The sequence below is a fragment of the Aythya fuligula genome, chromosome 1 (assembly GCF_009819795.1).
Source record: "Aythya fuligula isolate bAytFul2 chromosome 1, bAytFul2.pri, whole genome shotgun sequence".
Classification (NCBI taxonomy): Eukaryota; Metazoa; Chordata; class Aves; order Anseriformes; family Anatidae; genus Aythya; species Aythya fuligula.
In genome coordinates this window covers 198,367,916-198,381,434 of record NC_045559.1, presented here as the reverse complement: position 1 = coordinate 198,381,434, position 13,519 = coordinate 198,367,916, and the positions used below count along the sequence as shown (strand labels likewise).

General features: G+C 40.1%; 1 protein-coding gene across 1 annotated transcript in view; it reads right to left on the bottom strand.

Annotated features, from left to right (window-relative positions):
* Positions 1 to 8,592, bottom strand: part of RAB38 (RAB38, member RAS oncogene family) — a 34,784-nt gene extending 26,192 nt beyond the window's left edge. The window contains exon 1 of the mRNA XM_032207564.1: positions 8,548 to 8,592. Within this exon, the coding sequence (XP_032063455.1) occupies positions 8,548 to 8,592 (45 nt within the window). The remainder of the gene's footprint in view (positions 1 to 8,547) is intronic.
* Between the last annotated feature and the right edge of the window lie 4,927 nt (positions 8,593 to 13,519).

The following is a 13,519-nucleotide window of genomic DNA, read 5'->3' as shown; positions in this document are numbered from 1 at the left end:
CACCCAAGTCACTTATGAAAAACATTAAAGAGTCCAAAAATGGAGCCCTAGGGAACCACACTAGTGACTAGGATCACTAGAGGTGATTAAAACCATCTAGGATGTGTGTGTGAGCACAATCAGGGCTCAAATGCAGACACAAACTTATTTTCCAACAGATTCAAAAATAATTAGATACAATTACCTTTTCTCAAGGGTGAATTCTGGTAGGTGTTGCCCTTTATTCACATGATCAAATTCTAACAGAGAGCCAAAGATGATTACCTGAATACCTTTGAAAAAGGATTTGTAATATGTTATGGTTTTTGTTTTGTTTTGTTTTGTTTCCATTCTTGTATAGATCCACTCAACCTAATAAAATATAAGTTAAGGTCTATCCTTTGAAGCCTGCAGCAAAATCTTTTATGGGTTGCAGTGCATTTTACACCCTGTACATTTGAACAATCACCTGGGAATACGTGAACACGGTGCAACTTGAAAAGCAATAAGGGGTAGGAGAAGAATGTCTGCCATGGATAAAATCTAATAACAGGGGGGTCAGTAATACTCTGGGAGAAGAAAAACTGATTTCTCCTCAAGGCTAAATGGCAGTGGAAACATCATACAGCACAAAATTAGTCTGAAATGTGGCAGTTCCAAATAAATATTGCTGTATCTCAGAATCAATAAGCAAAGTGTAAAAGTACTTCAATGAGGTTGTAGACTAAACCATTACATTCATTGTAGAGTTGCTACTATGCAGCTACCAACAAAAGCCTGGATCAAACTGACAGTACAGCAGTTTTCACTCTCCAGTTACTGTGATTTGTGTGGTGAAGACAGAACAGTTGCAATGGTAGAGGTACATATGCACAATGAAGAAAGTTTTTGATAGTTATCTGTATTATGACCTCCCACAAGGGTTTGTATGCAATCATCACAGCAGGAGCTTGATGGCTAGGCAATAGTGTCCTCAACAACAGAACATCATCTTTAAGAACAGAGCTGAATCACATCAGCAAAACTTCTGTCTGATTCATGTACATGTAAGCCTGATTCTTGGAGAGTATTATTCTGTAATGGTGCTCACCTAGCATGGGCTTTATGCGCAGGAACATTTATAAGGATAGATCCAAAATTAATATGCATTGGTTTAAATCATTTTCTTTGGGGTCTGGGTCCCCGAACTGCACATTTACACCTTGGAACAAAACAACAAAAGTTACTTCCTTTACCTGATCAGGGTTCAACAGGAATATAGTTTGCAAGTCATAGCTGCTAAAATTTAAAACATCACAGGATCACAGAGTTGATGAGGTGGGAAGGTGTTTTGGAAACTGATGAGTCCAACCCCCATGCTCAAAGCAAGGTCAGTGAAAGCAAGTTGCTCAGGGCCACGTACAGTTGAGATTTGAGTATCTTTCGAGATGGAACCTTTTTTCTTCTGTTTAAACAGAATCTCCATCTTTGTCTGCCTTCTTTACTCCCCCTTTCAGACTTTCACACTAACAAGAATCCCCTGAGTCTTCTCTTCCTCAGGTTCAAGTCCCAAATCTCTTGGTCTTTTCTCAGTGCTCCAAACACTTAAACTTTGTAGTTCTTTTCCAAACTGAGTCCTCCTTGTTTCTCTTGTACTAGAGAGACCAGCACTGGACAGCACTCCAGTATCTCACCAATGTTAATTACAGGGGAAATATCACCTACACGATGCAGCCCAGGATACTGTTGGCTTCCTTTGCTGCAAGAGACCATCACTGGCTTGGCTTAGGTTCAACTCAGTAGCTGCCAAGACCACTAGGTCTTACTCTTCAAAGCTCCTTTCCAACTGGTAATCTGCCAGCGTGCTTGTGGTTATTCCTCTCCAGGCACAGAATATGGCATTTCCCCTTGAACTTCATGAGATTCATCTCTGCTCAGTTCTCCAGCCCACTGAAGTCCCTCTGAATGGCACCCAACACATCTGGTGTATCAATCACTTTGTACCATCTTCCAAGTTGCAGAGGGTGCAACCTGTCCCATCACCACTTTTCCCCTGCTCTGAGTATCCTGAGCTCCACCCTCTCATGGTCACTGCAGCCAAAGCTACCCCCAAGTTTCATACCTACATATAGGTATTCCTTGTTTGTAAGTATGAGGTACAGAAGTGAAACTTTGGTTATCAGCTCCTCAATCATCCGTGTCAGGAAGTTACCATCAATGCATTCCAGAAACCTTCTGCTCAGCTTGTGCCCTGCTGGTCTGTCCCTGCAGCAGATACTGGGGTGACTAAAAGGCTCCATGAGGATCAGAGCCTGCAAACCTAAGGCTTCTTCCAGGTGTCTGAGGAAGGGCAAAATACGTAAGAATATTTCTAATACCAAGAAAAATGAAAGATATTCATAAATAAATTCAGTTTAAAGAACTGGTCCATCAAAATTATTTAAGTCATTATGGATTAGGAGCCTTACAGTAGTTAAGGATCATAAAAGAAATCGTGCAATTTATTCATGCAGCACTGTCAGCTGCAATCTTCTTTGCTTTATTTGTCTCCTGCTGTAACTGTCTCAGAAGGGATGGTGCACAGCAAAGCCCCCAGGAGAGTTTTACTGTACTAGAATAGACAGTGCAATGGTATTTGGTAAGAAATTTCAGATGTCCAGAGGGCCTGATTCTGTGTGGTCCACAGTATCTCATCAAAGACATTAAACATCCACAGTGTCTTGCAGTCAAAGAAATTTGAGACCTGTGGGTATCTCAAAAGAAGAACTCAGAGGCTTTTAATAGATGACTATGTTGAATTAATCTGATTATTGGTTTATAGAATAGTTCATAGTGCAGTCAAGTAAGATTCATGCTCCAGTGTTAGTACATTTTATGTCTGGAGAGGCTGAAATGCAGGCAGGCACAAGGAGTTGCTTAATTAGGAGACTGCTGTTCATGAAGGTGAGCAGTAGTGTGGGGGCTCTAAAACCCTACAGTATTTTGGACAGTTTATATGTGCAAGATGTCATTATAGTAATGGACGCATTCAAAAATGGTAAGGAATCACCTGCAGTTAGGTCTTCAACAGTTCCCTTTCTCTGATATTTCTGCCCTGTCTTTCTCTTTCTAGTGGCTCTCTGTGGCAGGCTACAAACAGGATTGCTAAGCCCTTTAGCAGCCAAAAGATCACTTCCTTAAGCACTCTCATATCAAGGCACAGTTCAAGTGAGTCTTTCTTCTCATGGAAAATTAAACACCCACTATGGACTCTGGTGATGAAGAGTGAGAAAACTGATATCCTCAGGCCCAACCTCAGCTGCAGATGCTGCTACGTCCAGCACACAAGAACTATGGTGAAGTGAGCAGTGACTTCAGATAGCTTGTTTTACAACATCTAGCACAAGATGCATTGCATAGAAACTAGTGACTAAAATGACATCACTGGTGACAGGAACAATGTACCCTTGACTGCCAAAACAAGTTGGCAAGAACAGAAGTGCTAGTGGGAATATGTGGAGACTTACAAATCCCAAAGTGATCCATTTGTCTTTTGTGGAGTTATGGGCAGCTTTTCTGGTCACTTCTGTGTTGTCTTGAGCGTGCCTGTTCACGATCACTTTGGGATGCCTGTGCTATTAGTTTCCTCTTCCTGAGGCCACATTGATGATTATTTATTTATTTATTTATTTTAAACAAAATATTGATTCAAACATATTAAAATTGTTATAAACACCAGTCTTGAAAAAAAAACTGTAAAAGGCGCAGTTGTGCAAAACAGCCAGCACTGAGGGCAATTTTCAGCATTTTTCTGTTATGATTAATAAGTTCTGCTGAACCACAGGCATCTGTCTACCTGAACAGGGAGGGCAGATCCTGACCTCTTACTCATTCAGACTGATGCTTGTTGGCCTGAGTCTCCATGTCATTCATGACATCATGTCACATGGCTCACTGTAAGTAACATTTATCTGCCTAAGAATAAAGTGCCTAAAAATTACAGACAGTTCATGAACTACCATCCTGGTTTCTTTCTTCCAGTGACAACTTAATATTTGCAGAAATTCACTCCGGCTTATTGAAGAGTTTTCCATGGTTACTCAAGATTCACGATCACAGCTGGACACTGGTACCCCGTTATTACTGATGCTTACTGTGTCTTATTTGAGACTAACCCCCAATGTTCAGATGTAAGAGCATGACATGCAAATGAAATGCAACATGAGTAATGACCCAGTTCTGAGAATTTCCAAATAACCAGCAACCTCTTCTCTGTTTCTGATTGCAGAGCTGCATATTGAACTGCGCACCTATTACCTTTTGGGGACATATCACACTGCCATTCACAGGCAAGACTGAAACGTTATTATTGCTACTTTCAAGAGAAAGGTCAAGAGAGAAGGAATTGCTCTATACTTGCAGAGATGAGGGTTGTTTTTTCCTAAGAAAAGAAAAAAGGGAGGGGGGGAATTTGTTCCCCATTTTCTTCCTAAGAAAGTATGATGATTCTGGACATTTTTATACAGAAATGTTAGTCCCTATTGTTGATTAAAAAATAAATAAATCTTGAAGCACATTATAAATGTATTACCACAGCATTTCACTTGCATGAGGAGCTAAACCTCAGATCTGATTATATGTCCACACTGTCCTCAGTTAGAATGGCCAGAAACCTTTCCCATTGGTTCTTCACCAGAATCAAGATCCCATTCTTCATTAATACAACCAAAAAGCATATTGTTTCTCCAAGCCTAATGTCTCCTTGCTTCACACAGACATGGGAATGATCTGTTCTGACTGAAGACTTCTGCTTACTTCATGTGGTTATGATGTTACTATAATGGCCAAATACTGCCCTCATGCAGCCCACACATACCAACTGCAAAATATTGCCACAAACGTCAAACATCAAGAAAAGCCACATGCTACTCAAAGCAAGCAATTCTTATAAAAGCAATGGGCATTTTTACCTAATGAGAGATTTAATAGAGTGGTTTCTTCACAAGAGAGACATATCTTCACCTGATATATTCCAGCCAGGCTACATCAAAGTTTCTGCTCCAAAAACCTCCCTTTGTTTTCAGACATGCAATGGCCTCAGTAGAACATGAAGGTCTGCATGATCCTCCAAGAGCAGAACCAGACGCTGAGCTGACCATAAGGAGGGACAGAACTCCTGTCTTGGCCACATCAGACAATGTGGTTGCACCTTTCTCACTCTACCACAAGGAAATGGGATCTTAAAAGTAGTGCAATGGGATTTAGAACAAAACCATGGTTTGGGAAATTCAGAGAGATCTTTTTGCAGCACAGGTACACCTTCCTTTAATCTTGCTCACCACTTGCTGCTTCTTCAAGAGGTCTTCCCTTCCCCACCAGCCTCACTCATGTTCCAGGGAAGAAGCAACTCATGTGTCCTTCTAGAAGGAGCCACCTAAACCCAAAATAGCAACTAGGAGTCCATTTTACTTAGTATTGCACAAAGGCAATACTTTTAAAAGAAAATAAAACACAATAAAAGTCTTTACAAAGACAGTACTGGGTTTTGCTCCTTCCACCTTCTATTATTCATTACTTAGCCCATTCTCCAGAACAGTGCTTCAGTGCCCAACAAGAAAGGTTCCTGTGTGGTGAACACCGCTTGGGCTCAGGATGGTGGCCAGACCTGGTCCTGAAAACCTTATCTCAACAGGCAAGACAAGCGAATGTTAGAGATAAGGTGGATAAAGTAATATACTGTGGATCTCAGTCCATCTGGTGAAGTTTCCAGATTGTGATGTTTGGCTGCATTCTAAACTGCAAAAAGGAGAGAAAAAAAAATAATCTTTTCTGTTTGTGTATAAAAGTAATGCCAGGACACGTTGCTGAGCAGATGAAACTTTATACATTTAGCAAATCTTCCCTTTTTTGTGGCTTTTTATGAATTTCACATTATGAAATAAGAAAATGTTATGAAGTAATTCAGAAATGAGAGCTTTTTACATTTTTGACCACTTTTATCCCATTTTTAGCACTCTTTTCAAACAAAAGAAACCATATCCATTTTGAAAGTAATTTTACTGATGAGAGACCTGTCCTTTCCACTGGTAACCAGGCTGACAGCTATGTTTCTTAGCTTAATCTATACATTATGTAAGAGGGCCACCACCTGACATGGCACATCCAACATTTCTTTTCTTTATGGAGCTGCAATTGCAGAGAAGGGTGTAGGCAAATTAGAAGGTAAACATGAGCTTTGCCATACAGTATCAAAACACGACACAAGTTAATGCTCAGGAACAGGGCTGTCCTGTAGCTGAACTCTTAAGCCAGAGATTTTGCAATAATTAACATTGTTTTACTGTAAGCAGCAGCATAGCAAAGCTCAATGCAAGACCTATAGGGGGGAAAATGATTTTATTTTAAAACATACAGCAACACTCTCACACCCACCTTTCACAAGTGTCATGATGTATGTTCAAATAACTTATATACTTATTTCCATGTAAACCTGAGTGTTCTGGCCAGGTTTTCTTGAAGCAATGGGAAGGGAAAGGCATGTCAGCCACCCAGACTTCATCATCTCCTCATCCTTCTTAGGCTAGCTTTCAGCTGCTGGCTTTGGATGACTCCTTGTACTGCTTAGGATCTGACAATGGTTGTGTGTGATCCTTGGCCTCTCCATTCTGTCCCACCTCTGTGAAGCACTAGCACAGGTTGCCCAGAGAAGCTGTGGATGCTCCATCCCTGGAGGCGTTCAACGCCAGGCTGGATGGGGCTTTGGGCAACCTGGTCTGATGGGAGGTGTCCCTGCCAATGGCAGGGGGTTGGAACTGAATGGGTTTTTAGGTCCCTTCCAACCCAAACCATTCTGTGATTCTATGATTTGCCTATTAAAGTATCAAGTCTTTTCCCAGATGCTACTACTGTAAAGGACTTGAACTTCTCACCACCACCTCTTAATGGCGTAGGTAGGTGATATCCTTTTTCTAAAAACAAAACCAAAAACCAGTCCCCTCTTTTAGGTTGCCCTTTGTTACCTGTCCCGAGTGTCCTGATAGACTTCATGTAGTTGTGCTGGGAACTTAACGCACCATCAACCCATGTGCCTGGCCTTCAGCACTTGCCTTCCTTACAGCTCATCCCCTGCTGTGCCTCCTGGTGTTTCCACACCCAGCCAGTTCCATTCATTTTCCATTTAGAGCAGTTTTAATGCTGCTATTACAAATCTCTGCAATTCAAATGGATAAAAGAAATAACATTAAGTTTTGCTTTGCCAGCATCTTTAATTAAAAAAGAAAAAAATGAACCTCTCAATGTCACAGCTGAAAAATCAGCCCCCAGCAGTCAGAAAGATGCAATCACTCTATTTCTACTTCTTTCCTCAGGGCAGCATATACAGAAAATAGATACATTCTGTGCAAAACAAAAGCATTGCATTTGTTATATTTTATTATCCCCCTGTAGAATTTTATGTATTTGATTTGGCCTTTTAGTCAACTTCTTGTAATTGATTTCCCCCCCACACATACAACTGGATGCTGTTTCCTGCAGTTATTATCCTGCAGAAAATTTAAACCTGTGCATATAATCCCAAGGTTAATAGAGAGCTTCAGGAAAGGGGGGAGAAGCAAAACTGAGTGATAAAATTCACATCCTCGACAACCTTATTAATGTCAGATTTAGAAGGAAATCCTTGTGCACAGTGACAATACAGTACAGACTGCAGACTTAGTCCCCCTATCTACAAATGTTCAGCTTTTGAGTATACCTATTTATGCCTGAACAGTTACAGTCTGAGGAGAAATGTTCCCAGAATAGGACTGCAATTTTAAGTGGGCTCAAGAGATTTACCAAAACTGCAGTGCAGGAATGGGGATCACAAAGGGGCTGGGAGCAAGAAGAGCAGAGAAGTGAGCCAAAAGGCAGGAGAGTGGTATTTTGGGCATGCTGGTTTCCAGGTGAAGTAGAGGCCTCCCAGGGGTCATAGTGTGTCTACTTTCAGGAAAGTTTATCTGCTACAACTGAAAGACTCAGGTCTTTTAGTTGACTACAATGATGAGTTAAAACATCTTAGGGAATCCCATGTACACTCCAGACCAAACATCCTATTTATCTTGGCTAAACATTACCAGAACAGTAGAAGAGGTCACCATTTTATATTACATTACTGTCACAAGTGTTGAAGCAGCAGAGTATTGGAAAAGGTAATTAAATAAGTGGTGTTTTTTTGTGTTTTTTTTTTTTTTGTCATTTGTGTTTTTAATATACAGATTTTATGTATTTTATTTCCTTTGTTAAATATAATCATAAAGATTCAGTACAGTTAGTTAACCTTTTGGGAAATTTTCCCTTACTGCACACAGAGCACCAAGGTTGGAATTGTTGGATATTTAAGAATGTACAATATTTTCCATACTGAAATCCAAGCTAAAATCCAAGATTTATAAAATCCAAGATTTATAAAATCCAAGCTAAAATCCAAGATTTATTTAGCTTGTGCACTTCGTGCTAACTGGCATCTGCAGGATCAAATCAGTCAATCCAAATGAAGTGATTAAGAATAATTGGCAGAAATATATGTCAGAGTCTTTCCTCTTACAGATAGAAAATTATTGCATATATACATACCTGTTCCACTGAAGCCTTCAAAGAAAGCCTTCGACTTCCCCTCATTCTGCCCCACCTGATATTCAGACCTGACAAAAACTGATGTTCTGTTACTATTCTGCACCTGACCACCTGGGGTAGAAACTTTCAAACTGATTTTGTGGGTCATTAATAATTTTCCAGCTGCCATTAAATGTTTCTTATTTATTTTTGGAAACCTAAACATGCACACACACATGCTCACATGCTGCTTCAGCCTGCAGTTGCTTCTAGAAACCATAGCAACCAGCAAAGAAACCTCAGCTTGCTTGAACTGCATGCATTGACACTTTTTTTCTGATCACACAGTATGTCCTGGGTCTCAGCCAAGAAGGTGCAAGCCTTTTTGCTTAAAACTTACTGCTCAGAAAGGGTAGGCGAGTACATTTTGTTATTTCATACTGCAGTCAAAGACTGCCTCTTTTTTTGGCTATCACATGATGCCCATAACATCCAGAATATGGAAAGGATTTATTAAATAAAACAAAACAAAACCACGAACAAACACTTGGACTCCCCTTGAGTCACTGGTTCAAACTGAGTTCAACTGTACTTTTAAAAGGCAGCTAAATATACATTTACATCCATAATGCATGTTGTGGAGGAAAGCAGAGTTAGTTGTGAACCTGTTTTGGTAGCACCCAAGGGCTTCCTGGCCTGTCTCATACCCTTCATTCTACAACTCAAGTGCTGTTTTGCTCTCAAAAGCGTTGGTGCAAATGCCAGCATTAGTAAGTCTGTGCTGTGAGACTCACCAGGGACAGGCATCTCCACACCTGTGATATGAGCACCCCTCCATTAATGCACGAACAGGCCAAGATGACTATTTGCCCAGCTTTGATGCTGCAAATACCATTAGCAAACCTTTGTCCTCCATCTCCGCATCCTGAAATTGGGTCTTCAATACGTTTACCCTACTCCTGCAACATGCTAGGGTCCCCACAAAATCACTGGTAGGCCTTACAATAGACACCCCAGAAAAACTTTTCTTCTCGCTCATTTGTGCAACCACTGTGCCTCAACGCTGGGATGCTCCAGAAATTATTCTTCAGCAAGTTCTGGAAGCCACACAATTTCTGATGCAATTTCATCCCTATGTCAGTAGGCCCCAGCTAGATATTCTCTATCACTGCTGATGGTCTTGAGCAGAGCTAAATAAGCCCCATCCATTGAGTAACAGTGAAATCAGTGATAGATTTCATGTTAAGGGAAACTTAGCATATCCTAGCAATGCTCTTTTGCTTGTTTGTTTTCCTGAAGATTTTGTTGTTGTAGTTGTTTTCTTCTGAAGAAACAAATGATTTGGTGGAAAAAGTCATGTTATGGAGTTTGGAAGGGAAGGGAATGACCATCAAGAATGAGAAAGTGAAAACTGGAAATCTTGGTAAAGGATACTGTTTTGCAGACTGAAACTACTAAAATTTTCTGGTTTGTTACTCCATCTTTTTTCTTCTCAAAAAAAAAATTAAAAAAAAAAATCATTTATCCCTTGTTTCTACTATAAAAATTGAGAAAAAGACACTTGTTAAAATTCTCCAATTGGCATCCTTGTGTATATTCAATTAACAATACCTACAAACCCATTTTAATTACACCTTGAAAGACAAATAGTTGAGAAATATAAATTAATATTCTCAGAGGTCACAGGAAGTCTCACATTAGCAGAAGAACCAGTTAAAGCAGTCCAGTGGTTTTAACTCCTCCTTACAAACCAGTTCTTAAGCCCCCAGGAATGATGGAGAAAAAAGCAACAGATGAGAACATAGCTCACTTAAAAAAAAAAAAAAAAAAAAGCTGACAAAGTATAATAATTAAAATAGCAAGCAAGCCTGGGAGATTAAGTCCACTGGTGCACATTATGTTTTATCCTGTCTTCCCAATGGACCCTTGGACCAATAGAGCTAAAATTCTCACTCTCAATTTTAGCAGTTTGAATAAATCTAGGAAAAAGTCTCTTCAGTCATTTTACATGCAATTTATTGTATCAAGTTGGACTGACAACTTTGGAAGCTAGGTGTCACTGTGTATTTCAAGTCCTCAGATCCCAGCAAGAAGCAGTCATGATGGTCTGATCAGGTCTCCTTCAAAAACCCACTACCAGATTTCCCTGATCAGTTCTTGAGCCAGGGAAATGCTCAAATTAGAAAATCACCCAAATCCAGAGACGGAGACTCCACCACAGCCCTTGATAGATTTTCAGGATTTGCTATACTTGCTGTTTGTTAAACAACTATAGCTTATTTGTCCTCTGTATGTAACCAATTTTAAAACTAAATTTTTAATCTCTCTGCTGGGCTGATAATCAATTCTGTTTCGCCTCTATTTATCAATCATGGCATTATGTATTAACTTTCCTTTGATAAATTAAATAGATACTTGTTCACTGCAAGACCTATTTGTCAAATGTGTTCGTTCTTCCCCCATTTCGAGCTACTCCAGATAGCGCAGGTAGAGCTGTTACAAACTACAGTCTCTTAAAAAATGTGGAGTTGCAAAGTCCTGTGCCTCTTCATTTGGTCTATTTTGTGGGTAGCAGTTTATTTGCAATCTTCTGTACCTAAGAGCCAAGTTTACTCAACACTTCTCTACTTCTGAGGACCTAGAAGAATACTAGAAGGATTTGCTCCTTGCAACCCAGGATGGGAAACACTGCCATAGCCACCATTACAAAAAGGTTTATCAACTCTTGCAGTTGCATTTCATTTGGCCACTGGGAAGAAAAATCTGTTTTTCAGCATCTGGGTCCATAATGTACTTTCTGTGCTCAGCTTCATAATCCCAAATAAAAGTTGAGGATCCAATTAAGTCATGTTGGCCACATAGCCAGCTCCATCAGACTGATTGCTTGACATTTCTCTGTGCAACTTTGAAATACAGAAAACAGGGACATTCACATACTGCAGTCAGCCAGAGGCAAAGAAGTACATCTGACGACAGTTGTTGGGGGCAGCGATGGTGACAGACAGCTCTGAGAACTCTCCTATCCTCAAGTTTGCATCAGTGCTGCTGTCACACACAAGCAGTGACAGGTATATAGACACACACTGGAATTTCTAACAGAAGAAGATAAAATATTTTTTAAAACTCATGTAGCTAATATCAATAAAGGTATGGTGAACAGCAAGTCTCTATTAGTAATGCCATAGTCAGCAGTAGTTTGGTGATGAGTCAATTAAGATCCAATTTTCTAATGGCCAATGCACTGTAAAACCAATAAGGATGACCTAGCTTTTATATCTGTTCTCAAGCTAAGCTCCTTAATAAATACTAGAGATATTAAAGAAATCCAAGATCCTACCATATCCATGCAAAGCCAAAAAATCAGGAAAATACCTGTTTATTTTGACATTTAAAATGCATTGTACCTGTGTAGTGAAACTACAAGTAGGCAACAGAGAAAGCCTGCAGACCACCTATATGTAGAAGACCATCTTCTGTACCTTATAAGAGTTCATACCTGTGTCAGCATGGCTGCAGACATACAGAAAAGCTGTCATCCAAATTAGGTCAAGCTGTGTAGCTGTAACACCAATATAGCAGGCAGCACGCTGCTGCCATTGCAGTGCAGCCAGTATTGTTTTCTTCCATAATGACAGCACAGGCAACAATTTCTTTCATTCCTGATTGCTTTGTTTCAAGCAATTTTCAGCTTTAGTTTTATTACTGTAATTCAAATCAATCCCTGCTTAAAGGTTGTTGGGTGACCTACTGAGAGTTGTTTATCAGCACATGAACCATCACACCATTTCATTATGCATGGTAACACAGCAGACACAAACCATGCATAGATTACTAAGGGAAAGCTGTGCCCCTGCCATCCCTTTCCCTATTCCACAAAAGGGGAAAGAAGAGCAATATTGCCTCTCCCACCCCAGCAACATTTTTCCCAGGGAAAGCATTAGTATAGGAGGAAACAGGAAGAGAACACAAAAGAAAATGTATGCATGGTTGTGCATTTCAGGCAAATAATTGTGTGGGAGAACTACATATCCTCCTGGTGTAATGCACCCCCTACCACAGCATTAAGTCATTACAGGACATAGCCCAGTTTTGCAGCAGTATCACATAATCCAAGTGGAAAGGAATAAGTTGAAAGTGCCCTGCTCTCCCCTCCCACCCCCACTTGCCTCAGCTAGTAAGATCCAATGGACAACAAAAACTATTCTTGAGACTCTTGTTAACATGGTTGGATACTTTTTGGCAGGGAGGTTCAAAAAGAGCAGCCAAAACCACAAAGCCATACTTCCCCTGACCCTCAGTAAAAGCAAGTTTGAGTCAAGCAGTTCTTGAAGTAAAAAAAGAGTTTTCCCACTTAAGTTAAATGAAACATTTTGATTACAAACAGACAACCATTTATAAACATTTATAAAGATCCCCATGCCCTTAAAAAAAAAAAAAAAAAGGGGGGTGGGGGGGAAGGATGTATTTTCTATATATATAAAATACTGGTTTGGTCATTAGTTGTAGCAGATTACCAAAGTTATTTTCTACTCAAGAAACAAGGTCTCCTCACCTGTAAGCCACTCATACCTACTGATGGGAACAGCAATGACCAGTACTGCAGTAACTAAGTACTGTTGCTAAGTTTCATCTAGAAAGAAATGGCTCATTCCAAGTGTTGCAACCCCCCTCCTCAGTGCCACTCTTCTACCCTGTATATTTAAAGTTAATAAGGCAGAGATGAACAGAGATTACTGGGGAACTAGCCAGTTTACTGAATAAGTTGTCCCTTATCCACAGCAAGGACTACCATGCTCCTGGACAGTCTTGCTTGGTATTGCCAACCTTGTGTTGCTGAGAACTTTGGTCTCACTTGTATGATTTTTAGTTCATCTTTCCTCTCATCCTCCTTCCCTATCAGTTTACAACCTGGTAAAGGACCAAGTTCTTGACAAGTTCAAAACTTAAGATAGGTCACAGAAATAAAGAACTAACTAATTCCACAAGTACAAAC